Below are 27175 nucleotides of genomic sequence, written 5' to 3' on the forward strand. Positions count from 1 at the left end.
CCAAAGGGTTTGATTTCATTTCCCTTGTGGGTTCTCCGGGTGTCTTTCTAGCCCACAGATTGTTTGCATGCTTCTTTATTATTTTTAACAAACTCAGCATTTCTCCAAGGCTGCTTTTAGTGGTGCTCATTCAGGAGATGGCAGGCCCAAAGTTGTCGCTATTGTAGAGCTGGCATTTTCACCCTGTGAAGGTGACAGCCGCCACCACAGCCACAGTAACGTGGGATTCAAGCTATGTCTGCCACCTACACTACAGCTCACGGCAACGACAGATACTTAACCCACTGGGCAAGGTCAGGGGTAGAAGCCTCATCCTCATGGTTACTAGTTGGATTTGTTTCCACTGTGCCACAGCAGGGACTCCACACAGTTTTCTAAAATTAGGGAGTAAACCATTTGAAAGTGATTATACATGAGTTATAAGATATATGATTTTATGTGCTATAGAGCATTCTTTCTCCTCTTACCTTTTGATTGTTTAAGGGGAGGCTAGGAAAGGCATTTTTAATTTTAGTGCAGTGTAGTTTAATTTTGAGACATTCAAGATTAATTTCAGCAGGTTCTTTAAACCTCTATTTATGACATTGTATAATTAATTTAGTGAACTTTATTTCTCTCACCCAGTTTTCCAGAGTATGACACTTATAAAAGATATTTGCCACAAACAAGTTGCCTTTTTCTGGGTACCCTTGTCAAGGTGTTTACTTGAATTTTATCATTATATGTAAATATAGCATATTGAATATACTCAGAACTGTTTGTGTTTCCAAAAACCTATGAAAGTGGATGGTTAAAGCTCTTAAAGTTGCTCTGAATTAACTGATCCTTATGCAAGTGGTTGATTACAGATTCTTTAAAAAAAAAAATTTAATCTCCTTAAAGAGATTTCAAGAAATTTTAAGCAGTATCTTTAATGTTCTATGTCAACCTTTTGTATTAGAATTAAATTCATGTATGTGAATCTGGGATTATATCTACAATTGTTTTTCACTTTTCTCCTTTTTTGAGGAGGGTTCTTTGACTCCAATGCAATGGAGTTTATTCCTTCAGTAATATTTCAGGGCCTACTATGTGCTTTTATTTGTTGGTTTTCCTAAATTTTTAAAAAGTATAGTTGATTTATGGTGTTCCAGTTTCTGCTGTAAGTTTTTTTAATAACTTACTTTTTTTTTTTTTTTGGCTGCCCTGCAGCAATATGGAGTTCCCAGGCCAGGAATTGGACCCAAGCTGCAGTTGCAACCAACATTGCAGCTGCAATGCTGGATCCTTAACGCACTGTAGCAGGCCAGGGATTGAACCTACATCCCAGCTGCCAAAGACGCCACTGATCCCATTGTGCCACAGCTGGAAATCCTGCATTTTGTATTAATTGCCATAATGCCTTTAAAATTGTTTTAGTCTAGTTTAGTGTGATTTGAGGCACTGTGCCAATAGTCTTGTGTGCTAGGTCTCTTTTACACCCAGTGGTTGGAATGTTTTAAATTAAGACTAGAAGAATAACAGCTCATGTAATATTTGGCACGAATACTCTAAATATCTATTGGAATAACATATCCTGTTTCTTCATTGAGTTTTAGCAATGACTCCATGATCCAGGGGATACTTTAATTTTAATGTGAGCCTGGTTTTCTGTAGCTCTATTTTTAAATTAATTGATAATTGCATTTTTTAAAAAGTTCTCTTTAGATATGTAAATATTTAGATTTTTCTTTTGACTTTGGAGTTTTGTTAAATCAAATTTGCAGAAAATTAATTCAAATTTATGGTGTAGAAATTACAACTCGATAGCCGTGAGAACCATTACAAGGTGTGCTTAATAACAGGTGTGCTTAATAGTAAATGGTCAGATATTCTGCTGAGAGTCCGAGTGAGTGTGCATACGTGATGTGTGTGTGTGGAAGGGGTGAGGTGGGAGTTGTTCTCTGCTGGAATTGGGGGACAGGATGTGGGGGAGGAGAATTAAATTAGTGCTTAAGGATTGACTGGGTTAAGCCCAAACCTTGAAGTAGAAATCACCTGGAGCATTTCCAGCTTCTTGAAAACCAGGTTTATTATGGGTTATTTGTATATATATTGGTGTAAATTTTACTGCAGTAATTTGTCTACACCTTCATCACATTAAAGAACATCTGGGGAGTTCCCGTTGTGGAGCAGTGGAAATGAATCCGACTGGTATCCAGGAGGATGTGGGTTTGATCCTTGCCCTCACTCAGTGGGTCAGGGATCCAGCACTGCTGTGAGCTGTGGTGTAGGCTGGCAGCTGTTGCTCCCATTTGGCACTAAAAAGTAAAAAAATGAAAATAAAAAAATAACAGCTGGGTTGGTTGGTAACCCCTATCTAGACATTCCCTAGAATGGGGATCTCTTTTTCAGTACATGTAAAAAGAATTGATTTGGTTTGGGGAGTATGGGATTAACAAGGTAGGGCAGGAGTTCATAGTTTCCAGATGCTTGAAAGACATAGAAGAGGAATTAGGCATGTTCTTTGTACCCTGAAGGTATAGAACCAGAGCCAGTGGATAGAAGTACAGGAAAACAGATTCTGGCTCAGTTCTAGCAGTGTCCAAAGAGATCATGAACCATGGAGTTATGAGGAGTAGGGGGTAGAGTGAAGAGGTGTAGAAATTCCATATCAGTGGAGGTTGTCAGGAAGGCTACATACAGGAGAGGACGTGGCCGTCTGGCATTGGACTAAGAGTGAACATTGGATGATGATCTTTAAGTTTCATTTCTTTCTAGCCATTCTGTGATTTTTGGGACACTATGTCCCCTGAGCAATGGAAAATGAAGACACCTGGCATTTGAAGGGGAATTTCTGATTCATCAGTTCGGGGTCCCTAGTGGCTTTTACTCCCCAGCCTCTGCCTGTCCTGCAACTGTAGCTCCTCTCCTGCAACGTGGTTTTCTTTCTCCATGTGGGAACATCCTCATCAGCATCAGAACGTACCTTTTTTTTACCCACTGTAAGAAGCAAGTGAGAGCAAAGATGCAGAGAAGAATGCACTTTGCCAGAAATGTTAGCACAGGAGACTCAGAGGGGGGAAAAAAAAAAAAAGCAAGTGAAAAAGAAACTTCCTCAATCCACCGTAGCCTTCCAGCTCTTGCTACTTCTCTATTGTTGGTTCTGGTGGAAGTTTCCCAAGTGTCTCTGCATGCGATCTCCCCTTCTCGCTGCCATCCTCACCCCTCCACTTCTCCAAACCGCTGCTGTCAAAGTCAACAGAGAAAACCTGCTCCTGCCAGGTCAACAGAGACCCCTGCTTTAACAGACCTGTGGCTGCTTCTCCATCCCCTGTGCCCTCAGCCTCAGCAGGCCCTCATCCCTCCCTCTTTTTTTCTTTTTTGTCTTTTTAGGGTTACATCTGAGGCATGTGGATGCAACCCAGGCTAGGGCTCAAATCGGAGCTATAGCCGATGACCTACACCACAGCCACAGCAACACCAGATCAAGCTGCATCAGTGACCTACACCACAGCTCACGGAGCTCACGGCAACACTGAATCCTTAACCCACTGAACAAGGCCAGGAATTGAAGTAGTGTCCTCATAGATACTAGTCAGGTTTGTTACCACTGAGCCACAAGGGGCACTGCTCTCCTTCTTCCTAAAATGCTTCCAGACATCACACCCACCTTTCCTATCACCTCCTTAACTCCCCCTTCTGAAGTCCCTGCAGTCTCCACACCTCCTGGGCAGTGGTTCTTGACTTCTGTAAAAACGGGGAGGGGCCATGTCTCACTCGAGTCTAATTCAGAATCTCTGGGGAAGACTCCCTCTTTTTTTCTTTTTTGTCTTTTTAGGACTGCACCCACAGCACATGGAAGTTCCTGGGCTAGAGGTTGAATCAGAGCTTTAGCTGCCTGCCCATACCACGGCCACAGCAAATCGGGGGTTCTTAACCCCCGATTTGAGTGGACCCAGGTATCAAATCATCATCCTCATGGATACTAGTCAGGTTCATTACCTCTGAGCCACATGCAGCCAGGATTGAGAAGACAGGTGATTTCATCTAACCCCATGGGATAAATGCCGAATGCTAGCTAAGGACTCCTTAATCAAAGCAGGTCACACATCTTTTCTTTTTTTTTCTTTTTTTTTTTTTTGTCTTTTTGCCATTTCTTGGGCTGCTCCCACGGCATATGGAGGTTCCCAGGCTAGGGGTCTGATCGGAGCTGTAGCCGCCGGCCTATCCGAGCCGCGTCTGCAACCTACACTACAGCTCACGGCAATGCCGGATCCATAACCCCCTGAACAAGGGCAGGGATCAAACCCGCAACCTCATGGTTCCTAGTCAGATTCTTTAACCACTGCGCCACGACGGGAACTGCACACATCTTTTCTGAACTCCAGACTTGATTCTTCTGTTGTCTCTTTTGAAGTTCCTCTCAGAAATCACATCTTGATCCCACCCCCACCCTTCATCCCTCACCCAAACCTGCTCCCTTCCCCCAGGTTCATCCTTCTCTGTCGACACATTTGTATGCAGAACTCTCAGGCTACAAGCCTAGGCAGCATCTTGATCCCTGAGCATTCCACAGCTAATCCAACAGCCAGCCCTGTAAGTTCCTCTTCCAAATATGTATATCCTACATTTCACCACTTGTGCTACCCTCATTTCTCATCTCAGCGGCCTCGGTAGCCTCCTAATGTTCCCTGTAGCTCCTCTCAGTCCCCTCTTGGCCACATCTCCTCAGGTCGTCAGAAAACCCATCGGACCGTATTACTCCCTTGTTGTAGGTGCTCCTGTGCTTTCCCATCACAGTCTATGAAATCCACCCTCCTTACCCTGAGCCACAGGGCTCCCTTGACCTGGCCCCAGCTCAACTCTCCAACCTCATCTCCTATCACCCCACTTCCTCTGCTCCTTTTGGATCACATTGCCTTGCTGGTTCTTCAAACTTTCCAAGCTTGTTCCTACATCAGAGCCTTTGCACCCACCCTTCCCTCTTCCTGGAAGACCCTCTCCCTTCACTTCCCTTTGGCTTTTTCCCTCCATCTTCTCAACTTTCTGCTCAGATACCACCCAGGAAAAGGCCCATCCAAAATGCTCCTCTAGGGAGTTCCCATTGTGGCACAGTGGAAACGAATACAACTAGTGTCCATGAGGATACAAGTTCAATGTCCGGCCCCACTCATTGGGTTGGGGATCTGGTGTTGCCATGAGCTGTGGTGTAGGTTGCAGATGTGGCTCAGATCCTGAGTTGCTGTGGCTATGCTGTAGGCCGGCAGCTGTAGCTCCAATTCGACCCCTAGAATGGGAACTTCAATATGCCATGAGTACAGCCCTAAAAAGAAAAACAAAAAAACAAACACCAAAATGCTCTTCTATTGGAGTTCCCTGGTGGCTCAGCAGGTTAAGGATCCAGCATTGTCACTTCAATGGTTCTGGTTGTGGGTTCAGTCCCTGGCCAGGGAACTTCTGCTTGCTATAGGCATAGCAAAAAACAAACAAACAAAAAAAGTTCCGCTCTCCCAATCACTCTCTCCTAACCTACCTTTGTGTGTCCACTTATAAATTGTTCATCAGTACTTGGATTAGCATAGGCAAATGAAATTCAATGTGAAATAAACTGAACTTACGTTCTCTTCCAGTTTTCCCTTAGTAAATGATCCATTTGATTACCCAGAAGCCTGGAAGGCATCTTCCTCTGCCTTAACCAATTGCCAATATCATCACTTCTCCCATTAAATAGCTATAGAATCTGTACCCTAGCCCATTGCCACCAACTGAGACCAGGTCACCACCATCACATCTCATCTAGATTTCTTCGAAAATAGTTGACGTGCCACATGTCCCCTGCTCCTACCTCCATACCAGTCTGGCTTGCTATGGTGTTATTGGTCCTTATAAAAATATCCATCTGATTGTATCATCCCTTGCTTGAGATGCCTTATTAAAGCTTTGATGAAGTGTAAATTTTTCAATAGGTGCTAGATAGCATAGGGAACTAAATCTAGTCACTTGTGATGGAACATGATATAGGATAATGTGAGAAAAAAATATATATGTATGACTAAGTCACTTTGCTGTACAGTAGAAATTGACAGAACACTGTAAATCAACTATAATGGAAAAAATAAAAATCATAAAATAAAAAATAGTAAATAAATGAATAAATTTTTCTGCAGGGCTCATAAGATCCTTAATAACCTTTTCCCAAACTGACTGTACCTATTAGAGTATCTTGGAAGTATCTGCCTCACCCCCAACACCCCCATTCCACCTCCCCAGTGCATCACATCCCTCGTCAGGCCCCCTTGTTTATTTTTTATCCTAGGAGCTACCATGGGGCCCAGTAAGGCCTTAGTAAATATCGATTGAATGAATGTAGGAAGGCAGAGGCTGTGGATTGTAATTGGAAGTGTCCTCAAATTCTGATTTAGTTTGTCTTAAACATTTTAAGGTTTCCAAAGTAAAAAAAAAAAAAAAAGTCTGTGTTCTTGTACAGTCGTGTGTATATGTTTCCCCCAGCTCTGTCGCTTCCAGGACATTATTAAAAACAGAACTAAAAGAGGTGCCTGGGATTCTGCTAGCAAATCATTTTCAGTCTGTGCTCTTGGAATGGCCATTGAGTGCTGAGCTTAGGAGGTTGCCTAATAGGACACAGGAACCAGACCACCTTTGCGTCAGGGAGGCACCCTGGCTGAACAGGACCCTGCGGGGAACTTTTTCAACTTGGGCCTGCCTGCGTAAGCCGGGATCAGAATACTTGTGACTTGTGGGGACTTGTCCTAACTGTTGATTACATTTTCAAACCTGTTTGGACGGTATATTTGGGTCTTGTGCAGTGAACCTTATTTAAAAGAAATAGACAGAAACGTAATCCTGTTTAACCTGTGCTAATATAAGGGAGGCTGTTGGTCTTGGCTGTAATGAAGTGTCTTTTTCCTTAGAGACAGCTTTTTCCTTAGAAGGTCCAGGTCTGCATTTCACACTTGCGCCCCAGGGCTGGGAGCTCCTGGGCGAGGTCCAGTCTCTCTGAACTCTGAGCTCTAACGTCTTCACTACGGGACTCAGCAGGGCCTCACAGTCAGTGCTGAGTCAGAGGGATCAGCAAGAAGAATGACACACTTCCTGCCCGAAGTTCTAGGGAATTTTTTGGTTTGCTTGGTTTTTTGGGTTGTTTTTCTCTTTTGCTCCAAAGATTCCCTGAAAAGATAGAAGCTTGACCTGGCCATCTCTTGATCAAAAAAATCATAAATTTATTTTTGTGATCACATAGAGTATCTACCATGCTGTATCTTCTTTTTTATTTCCTTTTTTTTCTGTTTTTTTTTTCTTTTTTCCCCTCTCTCCCTCTCTTCCATCCTTCCCTCCTTCCTTTCTCTTTTTCTTTCTCTCTTTCTTCCTTTCCGTCCTTCTTGCTGTTTTTCTTTCTCTCTCGTTTTTCCTTTTTTTCTCTTTCTCCCTCTCCCTTTGGTTCTTTCTTTTTTTTCTTGCTTGCTTGCTTGCTTCCTTTCTTTCTCTCTGTCTTTCTCTCTTTCTTTCTTTCCATCTCTCTCTTTCCCTCTCTCCTCCCCCCTTCATTCCTCCTTTCTTCCTTCTGTTTTGGCTGCCTCATAGCATATGGATTTCCTGGACCAGGGATCAGACCCTTAACCCACTGTGCCAGCCAGGGAACCAGACCTGTGTCCCAGCACTCCAGGGACACCTCCAATCCCACTGCGCCACAGCGGGAACACCTCACCTGCTGTACCTTCTTTTCACAGGCTTTTTAAAACATTACACAAGCCTCACATGGTAGTGTAGTGTATTTATCAATCATAATTTGATCAGAAACATGAAAAAAAAGGGTACTTCATTTCAGCACTCAGAAAAAAACATTTTGTGAATCTAACTCCAGGCTTTTTTTCTGTGTGCCTAGAGTTTTTCTCTATAAAAATTACGTAGTACTTAATATGATTTCTTTACTTTTACATGTTGCTTTGTAGCCTTTGTTCAGAATCCTCATGTTATTAATTTCTCTACAAAATCATTTTAAAGACTGTATTACATGCCATTATATGGATGTGCCATAACTCACTTAACAAACCCCCCATTTGGGGATCTTGTAAGCTGTTTTTAATCTTCACCATTGTCATAACACTACACAGCTCTCTCGTGTTTAGCAGCTGTCTACGCTTGTCTCTGTTTCATTGGATGTGTTCCTGGAAATGGTTCAAAGGGCATGTGGAGTTTGAATGTTTTGATCTTTATTGCCACTTTGCCTTCCAGACATTTGACCTGTTTTACATTCCTACCATATAATACAAACTTCTTGCCATGCCTCGTATGGCCCTACCTATTCCTGTCTTTGCCTGACTCCCTGTGCTTCCAGCTCTGCAGCCACACCGGCCCCCTTTCCACTCCTCTCTCTGGAGCAGGCCAAGCTTGTCGTGGCTCAGGCTGGAGCACCTGCTCTTCCTGCTGCTTTTCCTGCTCTTCTTCTGCCGCTTGGCATAGACCTCTGATGCCACCTCTGCCAGAGAGCAGTCTTCACCAGAGCCCCCGTTCATTTCCATGCTAGCATCTTTCATCATCTGCCCTTTAGTTACTTATGTGTTTTCTTGGCTGCTGTATCTTTCTCCCATTGAAGGTCAGTTCCTGTGTTTTATTTCCCACCATGTGCCCAGCACCTAAGTCAGCGTCTGGCGTGCAGGAGGTACCAGGTAAATGCAGGTCAGTTTTGTTGAACCAGTGAAGAAATCTCTCTGTCACCTAGGAATATGCAGTGCACTGGGACAATGAGATGTATGTAGCAATGGCTCTACCTTAGAGCAAAACAAGCTATGTATTGTAAGGAAGCTTCTGAGTTGCATAGGGCAACAGAGGAGTGGAGCTGGCCTCTGGCTACAGGCATCATGACAGGCCTTGTGTGAACTGAGCCTTGGGAGGTTGGCAGTGTTTTGTACTTCAGAGTAGTGGAAAGGACTCCAGAGGCCAAGAAAGGCGAGTGAGTGAGTAGAGGCCCGGGAGTAGAATGGTGCTGAGCATAGTGGGTCAGGATTGGGGACCACCTTACATCCTAAGCTGACAGTGTGGACCTGGTCCATGAGCAGTTGGCAAGCACTGTACATTCCTCAGTGGAGAGTGACATGGAAAAGTGAGGGTGCAGACTCATTTTTTTAAACCCCGTTCTAGGCACAGGTGCTGATGTTTTGGTGCTCTTCTTTGAGAAGATGTGCCATGAGGGCAAGTAGGTGAAAGGAGCAGGAAGTTGAGACCAGAGGATGAAGCCTGAGATAGGATGGAGAGATGGGGTTGGGATGAGGGGGAGGATAGAGGGATGCTGTGTAGGTGAGGAGACCTGAGAACTTGGTGGCTGGTGGGGAAGGTGAAGTCCACAATAGCACTGAGGTTTCAAGTCTTAAGTGGCTGATGCGGAGATGAGATACGGAGCTCAGAGGAGAAGCTCTTTGGGGGTGAGGAGGCATATGAATTTAGTTTCAGCCCATCCTTTCACTGTATTAGCGAGCATTTTCTAGATTAAACTAGCCCATGTGGGAGTTCCCTTGTGGCCTAGCAGTTAAGGATCTGGCATTGTCACTGTTGTGGCTCAGGTCACTGCTGTGGTGCAGCCTCGATCCCTGGTGTGGAAATTTCTTTATGCTGTGAGCATAGCCAAAACAAACAAACAACAAAGACAAAAAAAACCAACTAGCTCATGTGCCTTCCTTTGTCCTGAGAGGCTTTGGGTGACAGAGGATAGAGGAGGGAGACAGAAATATACCACAGGATAGGAATCTCTGGGCTCCTGGAGCCCCCTCCTCATCTGTAAGAGTAGGATTAATTAATGGGAAGGGAAGATGGGGCTCTGCCATCTCTCCAGGGGGTGCAAGGTGGTTTGCTGGCCATGGCTGCTCCTCAGTCACCATGTGGAAGAAGTCGGCTTGAGGTCAGCTTGTCGTTTGGTTCATTTGTTCAGTTGTTAGACTGAGGAGGATGGGGTGGAAAATGAGTGTTGATTTTGGGTACAGGGGCCCTGGGTACAAATGGGAAAAGGCCCAGAACTGGGTGATATGTCATCCTTCCCCTGCAAACAGGCAGAACTGATATGTGTGTTTCCTGAGGGCAAAATTCAAGAGAAACTAGATTTAAAACATGCTATTATTTCTGATGGTCCCCTACATTGAAATGTTTCTGAAAGTTGGTTTATTATTATTATTATTATTTTATTTATTTATTTTTGTCTTTTGTCTTTTGAGGGCCGCACCTGCGGCCTATGGAGGTTCCCAGGCTAGGGGTCTAATCAGAGCTGTTGCTGCCAGCCTACGCCACAGCAACACGGGATCTGAGTCACGTCTATTACCTACCCCACAGCTCATGGCAACGCTGGATCCTTAACCCACTGAATAAGGCCAGGAATTGAACCCACAACCTCATGGTTCCTAGTCGGATTCATTTCCGCTGCGCCATGGAAACTCCAATTTCGTTTTTATTTTTGGTTTTTAGGGCCACACCTGTGGCAAATGGAAGTTCCCAAGCTAGGGATTGACTCAGAGCTTTAGCTGCCAGCCTATGCCACAGCCACAGCAATGCCAGATTGGAGCCGCATCTTCGACATACACCACAGCTCATGGCAAGGCATTGCCTGATCCCTGACTCACTGAGCGAGGCCAGGGATCGAACCCTCATCCTCTTGGATTCTTGTCGGATTGGTTTCTACTGAGCCATGAAGGGAACTCCTATTATTATTATTTTTAATTAAAGTATAACAGTGTTGTGCCAATTTCTGCTGTATAGCAAAGTGACCCAGTCATACATATATATACACTCCCTTTCCATCACATTCTATTCCAAGGGACTGGATATAGTTGCCTGTGCTGTACAGTAGGACCTCATTGCTTATCCAGTCTAAATAGTTTGCATCTCCCAACCCCAAACTCTCCGTCCCTCCCACTCCCTGTCCCTGAAAGTTATTTTTTGATGGCCACCTATGTGAAGTTCTTTTCAAGGAAACACCTTCTGCCACCTTGAAAGCAAAGGATTTAACAGACTCCAGATGAGAATGGGAGAAGCACAGATGGAAAGGCAGCAGAACTTGGTGAATGAGAGGCCATCCAAGCCAAGAGAGGAATCAGTGATGACTGAGTGACAGGGTGATGCTGGCATCCAGTGAGGTTAAAACAAAGAGGAAAATGATCAGGCTTAGCGATGGAGGGAGGATGAGGAATTCACCTTGGGAAATACCACATGTTGCATGTGAACTAGAAATTCTAGAAATTTACTCTACCATTGGAGAGATTTTCTTGGCAAATTTAGAGTTTAATTAGTTTAGTATTTTATTACAGGTATAGTATTACATTCAGTTTTACATGAAGGTTTGCAGTGGTAGAAAGCTGTAAAATATCAGGACTCTGTTTATATTCAGCTCAGCAGAAAACAAACCGCATTCAAGTGCCAGCATATTTATTGCAACAGGCTCCGTGTTTCTTTGCTTTCTAAGGGCTGATTTAGTGTTTTCATTGGTGGTACGAGTGTGAAGAGAGATTTGAGCTCGCATTCTAGGAAGACAAGACATAAATGCTCACTCTGAAGTCTTGAGATCTGGCTCTCACTGCAGCTGTGCTGCTGACCAGCTAGCAATTATTTATGTGGTTACTCATTTGTTTGCCTCTGAGTAACATTTTATAAAATTTATACTTAAAACACAGAAATACTATGTGATAGAAAAGTCTGCCTTTCCAAGCTTATATTTATTTTAGTAGTTTTTATTTTACATTGGAATATAGTTGATTTACAGTGTTGTTAGTTTCACAGCAAAGTGATTCAGTTATATCCATGTTCTTTTTCAGATTCTTTTACCATATAGGTTATTACAGAATACTGAGTAGAGTTCCCTGGGCTATACAATTGGTCCTTGCCACACTTATTTTTTATGCAGCCCATCTGGGGGAGGCTGTGAGTGGCAGTTAGTATGATGATGAACTTGAGAAATCTCTACTCCTGCCCTGTCCCTGAGGCCAGCTGGCTGCCAGCAGCTCCTCTTCATACTCCTGAGCTCACTACTTTGCCTGACCTTGAAAGGTGGGTCTCCAGGTGTTCATTTTTATTTTCCAGATAGTCCCGTATTTGTACTTTCTGTCTGGTGAACCAAGGGCACTTTCATGATATGATACAGAGAGAAAAAAGCCAGCAGGTTTGGAATAAGAGATAAATAGTTTAGTATGTGTCCCCATGCAGATATTGCACTGAGCAGGTATGTTTAAATTTATGGAGAATTCCCATCGTGGCTCAGTGGAAACAAGTCTGACTAGTATCCATGAGGTTGCAGGTTTGATCCCTGGCCTCTATCAGTGCGTTAAGCATCCGGCATTGCCCTGATCTGTGGTGTAGGTCACAGATGCGGCTTGGATCTGGCATTGCTGTGGCTGTGGCGTAGGCTGACAGCTGCAGTTCCAAATCGACCTCTAGCCTGGGAACCTCCATATGCCACAGGTGTGATCCTAAAGAGACCAAAAAAAAAAAAAATTTTTTTTTATGGTGCTTGGTTTCCTTACCTGTAACCTGGGGCTAGTGGTGCCCACTCCCAGGGTTTGGGTGAGAGCCTAGTGAACGTAGGGTAAGCCTCCACACTCCTGGGCGTCTAGTGGGACTTTGCCGCCCTTGTGCATGAACCACGCTCTCCGTGCTGGCACAAGCCCCCCTGGTTGAGAGAAGGTGAGTCTGACCTTTAGCCGTCCCTGTGATAACATCCAGAAAATGCCTCTGGAGCACCTTCCCAACCTTGCGTGCTAAGTCCCCTGGAATAATTCCCCCTTAGCCTGCCTCCCCTCCCCCCCAAAAAAAATTTGCCAGTGACTCCTTCTTCCTTGAAGAAGAGCAGAGGGACAAAGAGAAGCAAGTTGAATCAAGGAGGAGGTTCTGGTTGTGGCTCTGGTTTTAGGGAGGCCATGGAGAGGGTTGAGATGATGGGGAGAAGGCCCAAGAGGAGGGTCCAGATAGGACTGATGGGGAGAGAGGAGGGTTGGGCAGAAAAGAAACAACACTCTCCTTGGCAGTTACTAGATCCTGTGCTAGGGGCCAGGGAGCATCTTGGGAATGCCAAAGTGCAAAGATCAATGGTTTTGCAGCCATTTCCATTTCTGCCTCAGAAACTGTAGAATCAATTGAAATAAACAAATGAAGGCACACATTCTCATGCAGGCATAAATTGCGTTATACTTGTGGTAATTTTGGTTAAATGTACTGCTGATAAGGATGTGGGTGGCTGTGCAGGAAATGTTTTCCCTGGGACATGTAATAAGCAGGCAATGAAACTAGGCCAGAGAGAGAGTGTGTGTGTGTGTGTGTGTTCTGGACATGGTTCTGTGTCTCCTGGCTTAGCTCTCATGGCTTCTCAGCCCTGCCCCATCTTACAGGGCCCTGTTGAATATGCTGTTTACCCTCCCTCTTTGGAAACTGGGCTTCCCACCCACTTTCCCCGGGTGTGGGGAGAGTGGAGTGATTGAAGTGATAGAGCCTTTCTCTGAGATGTTGAGATAATGTGGAGAGCATGCCCACTTAGGAGGAGACTCTGGTTTTCAAAAAGCCACTGTCATGTGGTTTCAGAGAGATGGAGAAGAAATACCAGATAAGATGCACCCAGACTTCCCTAACGACAGCGTATTTATTGTTATTGCAAAGCCCTGGCGTGCCTCCATCACCAGCAGTGCCAGCTGGGGGCCACATGGAAGCCCGGGGATATGGGGGTGCTAGACAGGAACTTGCTTCAGTCGCAAAGCTGAGCTCACTGGAAAGAGATAGAGCCATGATTTCTTTTGAGCACCAGTCACCATTATGAGGTGGGATCTGGACAGATTCCTTAGCCATTGGACCATCACGGAGGGTTTCTAGGGCTAGAAGACCCGGCTGCCTCCTCTTTCCCTGTCTCAGAGCATGGATGATGCTTCTGCATTGGGCATCCACCACAGCAGTTGATCCTTGAATCTGTCAAGAATGTCCTCATTGCAAGTCCTAGGGAAACACAGGAGTGCTATATTCATATTTACAAAGGCAGCTGAAGCAAGTTAGATATCTTGTTATATAAGGCTAGTTCGTTGAGTTTTGACCACTCCACAATCTCCCTGATCTTTAGCCTCTCTGTCTCTGATTCTTGTTTCTTCCAAAATGAAGTGAGAGGAGCAGAACTTAAATTTACAACTGCTAGAGTTCCTGTTGTGGCTCAGTGGGTTAAGAATCTGACAAGTATCCATGAGGATGCAGGTTTGATCCTTGGCCCTTCTCAGTGGGTTAAGGATCCCATGTTGCTGTGAGCTGTCGTGTAGGTTGAAGATGCAGCTTGGATCCTGAATTGCTGTGTCTGTGGTGTAGGCTGGCAGCTAAAGCTCCAGTTGGACCCCTAGCCTGGGAACTTCCATACGCCTCTGGCGCCATCCTAAAAAGACAATAAATAAATAGATAGACAGATAGACAGATAGATAAGTTTACAACTGCTAAGACTACTTTAAATGGGAAGCTTTGAATAGCTCTGAATGCATAGGACCTGGGCGTTCTTGTCTCAAATGGGAGAGGAGGGCAAGATGTCTTAAGGCAGTGACCTCCTGCCTGATTTGTAGCCCCTCCAGATGTGTTCCTTTTTATTCTCCCAGTGGTGGAGCACTCACTCCACAACCAGGCATCGGTCCTTTGGCATGTGGAGATGCCCAGCTGATACAAGAGACTATAATGCCAGCAGCCTCCTCTGGCCCTTTCCTGGAGTCAGGACCATGGCCCTGCCTCCCTCACTGCCTGGAGCACGTGTGAGGGCTGTGCCGCCATGGTGGCATTTGTTTTATGTGATGCTTTGCCATTGTCCCTCCTACCTTCTTTTCCTACAGCTTCACTGTGCTGCTCTATGGACAAAGTGGTGCAGTAGCCACCTAACCATGGAGCTCCCACTGAGGCCACATTTTAAGGAAATATGAGACTGGTTCCTCTGTTAAGGTAGAACATTTCTGCTCCCTATATTTTCTTACATACCCTTGGAATTGCCAGTGAACCAGGGTTTGGGAAGTCTTTATGATTTAGAATCCTGTGTTTGCAGGAGGAGTTCTCTCCTGGCATCTTCTTAGTCCCTGACAAAGTTGTCATAGCATCAAGAGGCCAGTCCCAATTTGGGGGAGGTAACACAAAGGAATGTGAAAGGGTAGTTTCTAACATAAACACCAAACCTCTACAAGTTAGTCACATGTCAGGTAGGCTAAAGAAAGTCAGTCATGTGTAATAGGTTTCTTTCAGCTTCCTCCTCAAATCAGCGGTAAGCACTTTGGTTTTGATTGGGGTCAACAATAATGCTTCTTGCTATTTGAGTGCTCGCTGGGCATCAGGCAAAATGTTAGTGGCTTTATACGATTCTCTTTGCATCTTGATGGCACTTTTGTGAGGTAGGTGGGGTTATTCTCAATTGACAGAGAAAAAACTGGTTCAGAGAAGTGAAGTAACTTGCAAGTCTAGAAAACTAGGAAGTAGCATGGCTGGAGTTTGCACCAGGCCTAGCAGACTCCAGAGCTCTTGTCCCTTGCGTTCTACTTGGTTATCTTTTTTTGCTGAGTGCCTTTCAGGCTCAAGGCAGGGTGTTAGTGCTACAGAGGATAAAAAAATCTAAACGCTTACCTTGTAGTTGGGGGTAAAAGAGCTATGCCACCAAAGATAACATAGGGACAACTTTGACAAATAGCCAGAAAGTGTTCTCGGGAAGCTCAGTCGAGGTGCTCTGAGGGTTAAAGGAGGAGGCTGGGACCCTAGCACCTGATTGGGATCCTCAGAAAAAGACTTTATGGAGTTGGTGCTCTTAAAGTGGGCTTTGTGGGACTGTAGCCCCTGCCCAGCGGGGGCTGGATAAGGGAAGATTTGTGGGTGGTGATGTAAATAAATAAGCTTCTAAAGAGACTATTAGACTGTGCATATGCATATGTCTCATTGTATGTACATGTATGTGTTGTGTGTGCCTGAATGCAGTCACAACACATTCTTTTTTTTTTTTTTTTTGGTCTTTTTGCCATTTCTTTGGGCCGCTCCCACGGCATATGGAGGTTCCCAGACTAGGGGTCGAATCGGAGCTGTAGCCACTGGCCTACGCCAGAGCCACAGCAACGCGGGATCCGAGCTGAGTCTGCAACCTACACCACAGCTCACGGCAACGCCAGGTCCTTAACCCACTGAGCAAGGGCAGGGATCAAACCCGCAACCTCATGGTTCCTAGTCGGATTTGTTAACCACTGTGCCACGACAGGAACTCCATCTTTTTTTTTGTCTTTTGTCTGTTGTTGTTGTTGTTGCTTATTTCTTGGGCCGCTCCCGCGGCATATGGAGATTCCCAGGCTAGGGGTTGAATCGGAGCTGTAGCCACCGGCCTACGCCAGAGCCACAGCAACGCAGGATCCGAGCCGCGTCTGCAACCTACACCACAGCTCACGGCAACGCCGGATCGTTAACCCACTGAGCAAGGGCAGGGACCGAACCCGCAACCTCATGGTTCCTAGTCGGATTCGTTAACCACTGCGCCACGACGGGAACTCCCATCTTTTTTTTTTTTTTTTTTTTTAAGTATAGGTGATTTACAATGTTGTGCCAATTTCTGCTATGCAGGAAAGTGACCCAGTCATACATAAATATACATTATCTTTCTTACTTTACCTTCTATCATGATCTATCCCAAGAGACTGGATACAGTTCCCTGTGCTGTACAGTAGGACACAACCCATTCTTTAGGAAGATCTTATATTCTCTTCAAAAACAAAAAACTAATGATTTTAAACAGCAGCGTTGTCCAAGCTCTGTTCTCTAGTTCTCCTACGAACGAGAACACCTTTTAAGCAATACTTACTATGAATAGACCTTCATGTTTACACTGGCCAGGTAGGAATGAGGTGTTTTTTTAATTTTCTTTTTTCCAGGCATCTGTGACTGGGGCTGCTCCCTTTTTTTTTAAGTATCTATGCCTCATTTCTAGCATGTTGAAACATTAGACTTCCTGTTTCTGCTTGATTTGGAAAATATCTTCTGTTCACCTATAACAGGTAATCCCTGTGTTTCTGGGTAACTGTAGTTTACAGGTAGCAAGTGCAGGCAGCAACCAGTCTGTCCCTGCTGTGGAAGTGGAGACCTCTCTGGATTCACAATTAAAGGCTATATAATGCATTCCACTGGTGACGAAACCCAGCTCCCAGAATAACAAGCAAGACAACTTTGAAAGTGACTGTTGTTGACCAGTGTCTCCTGTGCATTTGTTTGGTAAGCTTATGGCTGATTTTTTGAAAGGACGATACGGATTCTTCTGAATTATTCTCGGGGAGGACTGACAGTCCCGGAAGGTGATACGGTTGCTGTAGGATATACAACAGGGTGGCTGCTGTGTGTTCCTCTGGTCTGTGTGACTCTCTGTGCGGCTGTCCTTCTGCTTGATACGGGGGAAAATGCTGAAGCTAGGTGAGTTAAAAGTGCCCTCAGACTAATAACTTGGATGTAACATCTCTGTGGATTCTGGTGGAATGTTCAGATGACTAAGCACAGTGGTTTGTCACTGTCTACAGGGGAATAACCTTTGGTCATGGCTTTAAAGTGGTTGTGTTCAACAAATCACAGCTTTTTTCTTTTTGTCTTTTGCTATGACTGGGTACGGAGAACTGGTATTAAGCTGATGGAGGTGTAAGTTCTGTGTGTGAAAAACATGGCACCTGAAGTTTGCACTTAGATGTTTTCATTTTTAAGCACACGAAGGATGGAGATGTTTCAGAAATGGGGCTCTGAAACGAGGCATAACTTTTGCCTTTAAATTCTCCTTTTTCCAGTTCCTATGTGTTCACTAATTCTAAGGCATCTCTGGTTCCCAATGGTCTGGTTATGGTGGTGACAGCTATGGAGACCTGTAAACACAAGGGTGTTTATTTCTGCTCTCCCATTATGTAGATGTTGGTCAGAGTGTTGCTGCTACCATTTCCTCCAACAGCCAGTGAGCAATTTGACCCCACACATGAAGCCTTTTGTAGTTTTAAAATACACCTTAGCCTTGTTTTCAGCCTTACTTAATGCTTCTACAAGTAGACTTTAAGGTAAATTGGAAAGATTTTCAAGGATTGAAATAAGCGCATTTTAAAATCGCCCTTAAAGTTATATTGGTGTTTAGACACTTGTTCAAGTCTATACATAATACTTGTTGAGGCTTAACTAAAATTTTTCTGCGCAAAAGACTTTCTAGATCTTACACTGAAGACTAGGAAGGAACTAGAAGTTGGAGGACATAAATGAGTATTCACATATGCAGTTTCTTGGCCCATAACTGACCCCCTGGCAGCCAGTGCTATTCCGTAGAGCCAGGACTACTTCTCTTATATGGAATATGGTCACCTGTATATCATTTATGTAAAATGTACATTTGCCTACCAGATGCCCAAAGTTATGCATGTGATGCCCTGTCAGCGTTCTTTATATATGTATATAGGCACATTCTATCCAACATAGAAAGATAGTGTCTGTGACTATATATCATGTATCTACAGTTGGGATCAGAGCCAGTTTGACTGGGCAAGTTTTGGGGTAAAAGTGAGTTGTAGGTCGAGTTCTGCCCTGGGAGTGAGAGTACGTAATGTACTATGGCAGGAAGAAGCATACATGAAGCTTCCAAGGCTGAAGTGATTGAGTTAAACACTTGCGTGAGTAAGCATGAACCACTTAAGAGCAAATTGTAAATCACTGGTTGAAAATAGCCAGGTTTAAACTTGGAGTTCCCGTTGTGGCTCAGCGGTAACAAACCCAGCTAGTATCCCATGAGGGCCCAAGTTTGATCCCTGGCCTCGCAAAGTGGGTTAAGGATCCAGTGTTGCCATGAGCTATGGTGTAGGTCACAGACGTGGCTTGGATTCCAGGTTGCTGTGGCTGTGGTGTAGGCTGGAAGCTGTAGCGCAGATTCGACCCCTAGCCTGGGCACTTTCATATGCCACAGGGCGGGGGCGTGGGGGGTATAAAAAAATAAAAATAAATAAAGTGGCGAAAAGGTAAGGAGGTCAGTGTAGAAGTGAACAGGAGAGGTATGGGGGTGCTTCTCTAGTCCGGTGTTACTGGTAAAGTCAGCCTCAGATACCAGCACACTCAGACCATGTTGCCACCTAGTGGAAGTGGCTGGGATGCACCGGGAGCGTGACCACCACCTCTTACTACAGCCGAATTCAGAGTGTGGTATCTTGGCAATACAGGAGCTCACTTCTCTTTTCCTTTGGGATTTTAGATAAAGAATCAGAGAAAGATAGATGTAACAGTGCTCCCTCAAATGGTATTAATTTCAATTCTAGAAAAATGGAGTCAAGTGCCAATATAAAGAATTTCTCATAGATACTGTTTGGAGGCTGTGGTCTTGCTCAGAGTGTAGGGTGTGCATGGCGCTTAAGCTCAGAGCATGGAGTATGCAAGAAGCAGCACTTGAGAGGTTCTGCAGCAGAGTGAAAGCACAGCACTTATGGGTCTGGGCTGGCTTGTTTTTTCTCGTGGTGATAGTGTCCATCCTGTACAGTGGTGGCAGAGGAGAGCCCTTTGACCATAGCCCAGAGCTAGAAGACAGTTATATTCTTCCCTTCCACCCATCCGTGCATGCCTCCATTCAACAATACTTGCTGATTTCCTGTTCTGTGTCAGGGACTATTCCAGGTAGCAGGGATAGGCCAGTGAACAAAGCAGAGAGAAATCCCTGTCCTTGGAGAGCAGACATTCCACTGTAGGAGACAATGAACAAGATAAATATGTAAAATATATGTAGTAGGTGGGATAGTATTAAGTGCTAAGGAGGAAAAAAATTTTTAAATTGAAAAGGAGGATGAAGATTGGTGTGGGTGTGTGTGTGCAGGGTGTACAATTGTCCTCACAGAGAATGTGCTATTAGACTCACCCGAGAAATGGGAAGAAACCACACCTGTGCATATCCTAGGGAGGAACATTCTAGGCAGAGGGCAAGCAGATGCAGAGGTTCGGAGGTGGGGTGGGCATGGTGTTCCAGAAATAGCTATGGTGTTGTTAAGAAAAGAGAACGGAAAGTGAGTTAGAGAGGTGGTGAGGCACCAGATTACGTGGCCCGTTATGGGCAGTTACGATGAATTTAACTTTTAATGGGCATGAGAGGAGAAGCCATTTGATATGGTCTAATCTCATTTTACAAATGCAATTGAAGACAAAGACATCAAGTCAGATGTCCATGGTTTTTCAGCATCACAGTGCCAGAGCCAGGGTGGGAGCCTGCCTCCTAACTGCTGAGTTCTTCCCAGTGCCCTACCTGCCCAGGGGAGATGCACAACCACACAGAGGCTGGGACTTCCACATGTAGCAGTCCCAGAGGAAGCCAGTGCCATGGGCTCCCTCAGCAGCTGTTTGGTTTCTCCCCCGGGGTGTCCTATCTGCCTGCAGAGGCCTCACAGCTAACATAAGAAAGGATCATTCTTAACTCAGAGGAGTCCTCTGCCCAACTTGCCTTTCTTTGTGTGAGTATGGAGATAAATTCTCGGGGCTTTCCCAGTGATTAAAGTCAAGAACCTACCATCTCATAAAGCCCTTACGTTTGTTTCTAAGTTAATTGGATATAGTTCACCTACGATTTCTGCAGTCCCCAATTTTTTTTTTTCTAATTGTAGTCAATTGTTATTTCCCCAGTACATTTTTTTTCTGCTGTACAGCATGGTGACGCAGTTACACATGCATGTCTACATTCTTTTTTCTCACATTATCATGCTCCATCGTAAGTGAGTAGACATAGTTCCCAGTGCTACACAGCAGGATCTCATTTCTAGTCCATTCCAAAGGCAATAGTTTGCATCTATTAACCCCATACTCTCAGTCCATCCCCCTCTTGGGCATATATCCAGACAAAACTTTCCTTAAAAAAGACACATGCACCCGCATGTTTATTGCAGCACTATTCACAATAGTCAAGATATGGAAACAACTGAAATGTCCATCGACAGATGATTGGATTAGGAAGATATGGTATATGTACACAATGGAGTACTACTCAGCCATAAAAAAGGAACAAAAGAACGCCAAATATTTGATCACAGTTCTCAGTATCACCTCTCCCCATTAAAGTTAGTAAGATTGAATATTACATATTACTTAAAAGGAGTTTGAAAACAGGATTACCAGGTAAGGAGAGAGCAATTGGTTAGGTTTTGCTCAACACTCTGTATCTTCTTGCTTTGCTGTGAGCCAGTTCAAGTTTGTTTATTTTTTTGTTTTTTTCCCTTTCCATCTCCTTTGGATCCCATGACAGTTGTTCTCTGGACATAGGCCCAATCTTCTGACCTCACTTTCAGATGAAGATCAGACTAGTGCTAAGTATAGAGGAGAGTGGCTTCATGCTGTTGCCTGTATCACTTCCTCTCCCTTAATAACCTGTATCTTGCACAAAACGAACATGAGGTCTTAGCGCAAGATCATTTGCAAGGTCGCATGTGAAATGTACATCACCATCTCATTTTGCATTTACATTTGTTTGCATAGTACTTTCTCTCTCACTCCCCTCCTTTTTTTTTTTTTGGCCAAACAACGCAATTTCATATCTTTATATTTGTACATTGTCTATAAATGAGCTCCAAAATCCCACTGCCTTTAGGGGTTGAATTCTTTGGAATCCTTTCAGTAGTGAAATGTTTTGTCTCCCCTTGGAGCCTGTGGGCCCAGACCCCTGTGGTCCCTGGGTTTGCGGTCTTTAGGAAAGTGGCGCTTCTGACAGAGCTCCTCTTTGGAGCCAGCTTTGGGGAGGACCTGAGAAGGCTTGCTGGAGGAAATTTCATTATCACAACCCAGGACAAAAAGCAAATGCAGAAATGGAGGTATTTTGATGGGGGCTGCTACGAGCAGTAAGTAGGCTTAAGAAAGCTTGACAAGAAACAGTTCTACATTTCTTTTTTTTTTTTTTTTGTCTTTTTTGTTGTTGTTGTTGTTGCTATTTCTTGGGCCGCTCCCGCGGCATATGGAGGTTCCCAGGCTAGGGGTTGAATCGGAGCTGTAGCCACCGGCCTACGCCAGAGCCACAGCAACGCGGGATCCGAGCCGCGTCTGCAACCTACACCACAGCTCACGGCAACGCCAGATCGTTAACCCACTGAGCAAGGGCAGGGACCGAACCCGCAACCTCGTGGTTCCTAGTCGGATTCGTTAACCACTGCGCCACGATGGGAACTCCCAGTTCTACATTTCTAACTTGGGAACAATATCTGCTGTAAGCAGTGAGGTCTCACTGTACAGCACAGGGAACTATATCCAGTCTCTTGGGGTAGAAAATGGTGGAAGATGGTGTGAGAAAAAGAATGTATGTATATGTATGACTGGGTCACTGCACTGTACAGCAGAAATTGACACAACACTGTAAATCAATTATACTTTAATAAAAATAAAAAATAAATTATAAATTAATTTTTTTTCTTAATTAAAAAAAAAAGATTAAATATTTGTTGCATGTGGGAGAGAGAAAATGAGAGCACTCTGTTGAGGTGCCTCCAAAGACAATCTAATTAAACACCTAGGAGTTCCTGTCATGGCTCAGTGGAAACGAAATCTTACGTCCATGAGGACGCAGGATCTATCCCTAGCCTCTCTCAGTGGGTTAAGTATCCAGTGTTTCTGTGAGCTGTGGTGTAGGTCGCAGACATGGCTCAGATCCTCTGTGGCTGTGGCTGTGGTGTAGGCCAGCGGCTGCAGCTCCAATTCAGCCCCTAGCCTGGAAACATCCATATGCCGTGGGTGTAGCTGATTGCTCCACCTTCTAGAAAGTCCTTGCGTGGAAATTCACCTGGAAGGACTGAAATTTGATGAGCTGTGTATTGTGTGTGTGTGTTTTTAATAAGCAGCCTCAGGTAGACTTTGAGTATATCCTAAGGCAAAAATCTGGCCTGACCTTAATAGGTCAGTGCTTTCCATTGTTGATTTGCCCCTTCACTGCTAACTACTTAACAGCTTCTTACCCTTCAGTGAATGTGTCCCTGAGCTTCTCACCATATCCTTAGCTCCTGGGAGAAATCCCAGGGCTGGCCTGACCTGGCTCCCGACTCCTGACTCCAGATTGGGGTCTGGAGCTTTGATACACACACACACCATCCCAGCTCCTTTCCCTCCCCTACAAGTCGTGCCCTTTCAGCACCTGTCAGGGGGCAGCCAAACCTCTAAGGCAAGAGTCCTCATGGATGGTCTATCGAGAAGCCCCATCACGGATGGTGGGCAGCACCAGGCTGGGAGTGGAGGAGGATGCTCAGGGACCCAGGTCCCACCTTTCAGGCTCTCCTTCCTGTCTGGGCCTCTAAGGTTTCTCAGCATCCCTTCCTCCTACCCCCACCCCCACCAGGGTGTCTGCTCTCAGCTACCAAGACCATCTGGCAGACAAGACTTGGCCCTGCAGGAGAGGGGGCATCTGGCCCAAGCTCCGACCTTTGTTAGGCAGCAAGCTTGAGGAAATTGGAGAGAACAGTTGGATCAGCCGTGCATGCTTGGGCTCCATTGCCCACTGTCCCATCGGGACTGGGCACATGGTAAGGCTGGCAGCAAAATGAGAAGTCCTCAAGCACACCTCTCCTTCACTGCCTGGCATGTCATGTCAGTTATGGCTCCGATTGTGTAAGAAAGGAACTTTAGTTGAGACTGGCTCATACAAAGGATTTTCTTTCTTTTTTTTTTTTTTAAGCTACAAAATAAATAGAATGAGATTTGATTTAGCAGTACAGTGATGTTAAGAACCCTCTTTCTCTCCAATCTACCTCCAATCTCCTCAGCTGGTGTCTCTCATGGTGGTTAAAGGTGTGCAGCAATTCTAACTTCATACCCACGATACACTGTCCAGTAGGAGAGAGAGCTGGCCTTTGGTAATTCTATCAGAGGAGTGAGTGACCTTTTCTGTCAGCCCCCAGCATATTTGCAATGTCTCCTTGACCCCATTTGGGCCATGTGCCCAATCTTAAGCCAGTTTCTTGACTAAAGAATGTGCTGTGTTGGAGTTCCCGTCGTGGCTCAGTGGTTAACGAATCCAACTAGGGACCACGAGGTTGTGGGTTCGATCCCTGGCCTTGCTCAGAGGGTTAAGGATCCAGCGTTGTTGTGAGCTGTGGTGTAGGTTGCAGATGAAGCTCGCTTGGATCTCGAGTTGCTGTGGCTATGGGGTAGGCCAGCGACTACAGCTCTGATTAGACCCCTAGCCTGGGGTGCGGCCCTAGAAAAAAAGACAAACAAATAAACAAAAAAAGAATGTGCTATGTCAATTGGCTTAGGCTTTCATTACCTAAACTAGTCACTCTGTGGTGAGGGGGATGCGGTTACTCTGGCTGAGTTGAAATGGTCAGGGCTGAACCTGAGAGCTGGGGCTGGGGTCCAGTTTCTCCCTCAAACAAACATATGGCTCCACAAGGATGAGGGGATGGAAGTGTTGGCGAATTGGCCACAGTGTCTCCTACACAGGCTTCCTTTCACTGTGGTTTTCCTCCCTTTTGCTTCTTATTTGGTGACTGGCTAGGGTCTAATACAGCAAATGGAACTCTTCATATTAGTTTACCCACCACTCCCCCCTCCATTGACAAATGATGCAGGTGCCACCAGGGAGAACAAGAATACAGACTCCATGAGCCACGACAGCAGTAAAGATGAGGACGGCAAGTTCTCAACCATGAGAACTTACTCTCTGATAAGCACTGAATGAAAAGAATAAGAACCAAAGAAAATTAATTACAAGCATCCCTTCAACCTGTGGTAATTATATGTCCCCCTGTAACATGGGAGTCCAGTGTAATTTTATTTATTTATTTATTTATGTTTGCTTTTTTTTTTTTTTTTTTTTTTTTTTTGTAGGGCCACACAGCAAATGGAAGTTCCCAGGCTAGGGGTCGAATCAGAGCTATAGCTGCCGGCCTACGCCACCGCCACAGCAACACGGGATATGAGCCACATCTGTGACCTACACCACAGCTCACAGCAGAGCCGGATCCTTAACCCACTGAACGGGGCCAGGAATTGAACCTGCATCCTCATGGATACTAGTCGGATTCCTTACCGCTGAGCCAGAGTGGGAACTCCAGTGTAATTTTTTTTTTTTTTTTTTTTTGCTCATTGTAATAAGACTATATGTCCCTGTAAACACTGTCCTTACATTTTATAGATATGAGCTTAATTGCAAAATTTGCTTATTTTATGTTTTTTAATTGATATTCCTGGGCTCTGGATAATGTAAAGACTTTGGAGCTGCACACAGATAAACAAAACAGGGCACTTGGTCACAAAGTGTTTCCTTTAGTTTGCTCCAGGAGATTGGCTTAGACATGGGGCAACATTCAGAGTGCTCTTGGGGGAGTGAAAGCCATGGTGATAGAAAGAAAGAAAGCCCCAATTAGCGATGGGTAAATTGGAGGTGCCAGTTTATCTTTGTAGATGAAATCTGTGGGTAGGATATAGGACCCCAAATTCTCAAGCCTTGTCCCCAGCCAGCCAGTGTTCCCGGCTACATCCCCGAGGGAAATACGTGCACAGAGAACCAGTCAAAGCAGAGGAACCCCTTTATTATCAGTGGGGTTTGACCTGAACCCTAGTGGTGACCTCTAGTGAATGAGGTTGTCTGTGTGGGTCACAGAAATCACATGCAGGATCACTGGGCTGGGCGGCAGAAGGACAGGAAGGCTGCTCTAATGGTCACAGAGAAGATACCTCCACGGTGGAGGACTCAGAGATCAACGTTCTGGTCCCTCTTAAGACACGTATGTGCTGAGTCTTTGGACTTGTTCTATCAATGTGCTGGACCTAATTTCTCATTTGTGAACAAGTTTGAGGAAGGAGGAGATTGCAAGGACCTCAAAGGCTACCTTTGAGCACTAGGTTTCTGATTCCTGAGTTCTAAGCGAAGTGTGATAGAAGTGTCACATAGGACTGAGATAGGGGTAGGAGTGGGGCCTTTAATCCTTTGTGCCGGCACTGATGCACAGGCGGGTGATAGCACAGTTTCTCTGTTGTGTGCGATAAACATCTTAAATAGCCATCAAGTGTCGCAACTGGCTGAGTATCGTTGGGTGCGAATTGCTCAGAGCTGAGTGTTAGCTGGATACTACAGATACTAGGGTACAGGCACAGCTCACTGAATAGAGGGATTGTTTGCTTTGCCAAGCCAGGCTTGGGTTTTGGCTGCCGAGCTTGTGTTCTGTGACATCCAGATGTCAGGGATCTTGTGGGAGCAGCAACATCAGACGGTGACTCGTGGCAGATGCTTCTGTTCAAAAGTGGTTTCCAAGCTCTGGTCACGTGGCTTGTCCTGGGACTACTGAGCCCCAGTGGTGTTTCTGCTCTCCCGTTTGGTTCGGAGTCTGATTGCAAGTGGTATTGCAGACTGTTGTGGTTTATCGTTTTTCAGCGATACTATTGCTCAATAACCCACACATGTTCCACTCTGAAACACTAGCCCTGGAGCTCTATCTTAGCAGGGGAGGTTGTTTTTAACATCAGTCTATAGAAAGCAGTGGTCCTAAACTCCAGTGTCTGCAAGAACCAGGCAGGAAATATGAATGTGCAAATAGTGCTTTGTATGAACTGTTGAAAGTCTTTAGACCCGTGGCAAACTTGAAGAGTTCCCATCTAAAGGCATTGAAGTTCAGATGAAAAAATAAAGCTTACATGGTCTAAGAAAAACTCTGAGCTGAATTCACCCCTAAGGTTACCAGTTAGTGATTTCTTGGCCAGACTAAGTTCAGCTATCATTGATATGTTTGCTCAGCTTCAGAGATGCCAGAGATCTTGTAGATGTGAGCCATTTGTATTTTTGTTTTTGTAGTAGATTTTAGCTTTTACCTTCAGTTAGAAGGCTTTCATTGGGATAAGTGGACACCATAATTTTTACCTGCAAATTACAAATACTTCTAAAGAAATCACTTCCTCAATGAAAATGGTTTCTTTGGGTCAATGGTCTTTGGAGGCTGAATCAATTTAAGAGAAGCAGAGAGGTTTTCTCTTCAATGAAAAGAATTCTGAGTATTTTACATCATTAGAAAAATTTGCATCACTAAATTTAACAAACCCCAAGTGTTTGAAACTCACGCACCTGCCTGGCAAGTTGTCTGCAGGGTTATTTACTCCTCTGCCTCTTCATGGGGTGAGGCAGGCTTGGGGTTAGGGAGCAGGGTGCAACTGGGAGGGCGATAAGCTTGCTTTCACTCTTTGCCCACCCCTCCCACACTCTTAATTTCTGCCTTCCTGCTTCCACCTGGAATACCCTGTT

General features: G+C 44.9%; 1 protein-coding gene across 2 annotated transcripts in view; it reads left to right on the forward strand.

Annotated features, from left to right (window-relative positions):
• TNFAIP8 (TNF alpha induced protein 8) overlaps positions 1 to 27175 on the forward strand; it is a 135552-nt gene that overhangs the window by 49755 nt on the left and 58622 nt on the right. The window contains exon 1 of one of the 2 annotated variants that reach the window (XM_047778482.1): positions 17218 to 17388. The exons of the other annotated variant lie outside the window; for it this stretch is intronic. Coding sequence (XP_047634438.1) covers positions 17376 to 17388 — 13 coding nt within the window. The 5' untranslated portion in view covers positions 17218 to 17375. Of the gene's footprint in view, positions 1 to 17217; positions 17389 to 27175 lie in introns of those variants that run through there. 2 annotated transcript variants of the gene reach the window in all.

Source organism: Phacochoerus africanus, chromosome 4 (assembly GCF_016906955.1).
Source record: "Phacochoerus africanus isolate WHEZ1 chromosome 4, ROS_Pafr_v1, whole genome shotgun sequence".
Taxonomy (NCBI): Eukaryota; Metazoa; Chordata; class Mammalia; order Artiodactyla; family Suidae; genus Phacochoerus; species Phacochoerus africanus.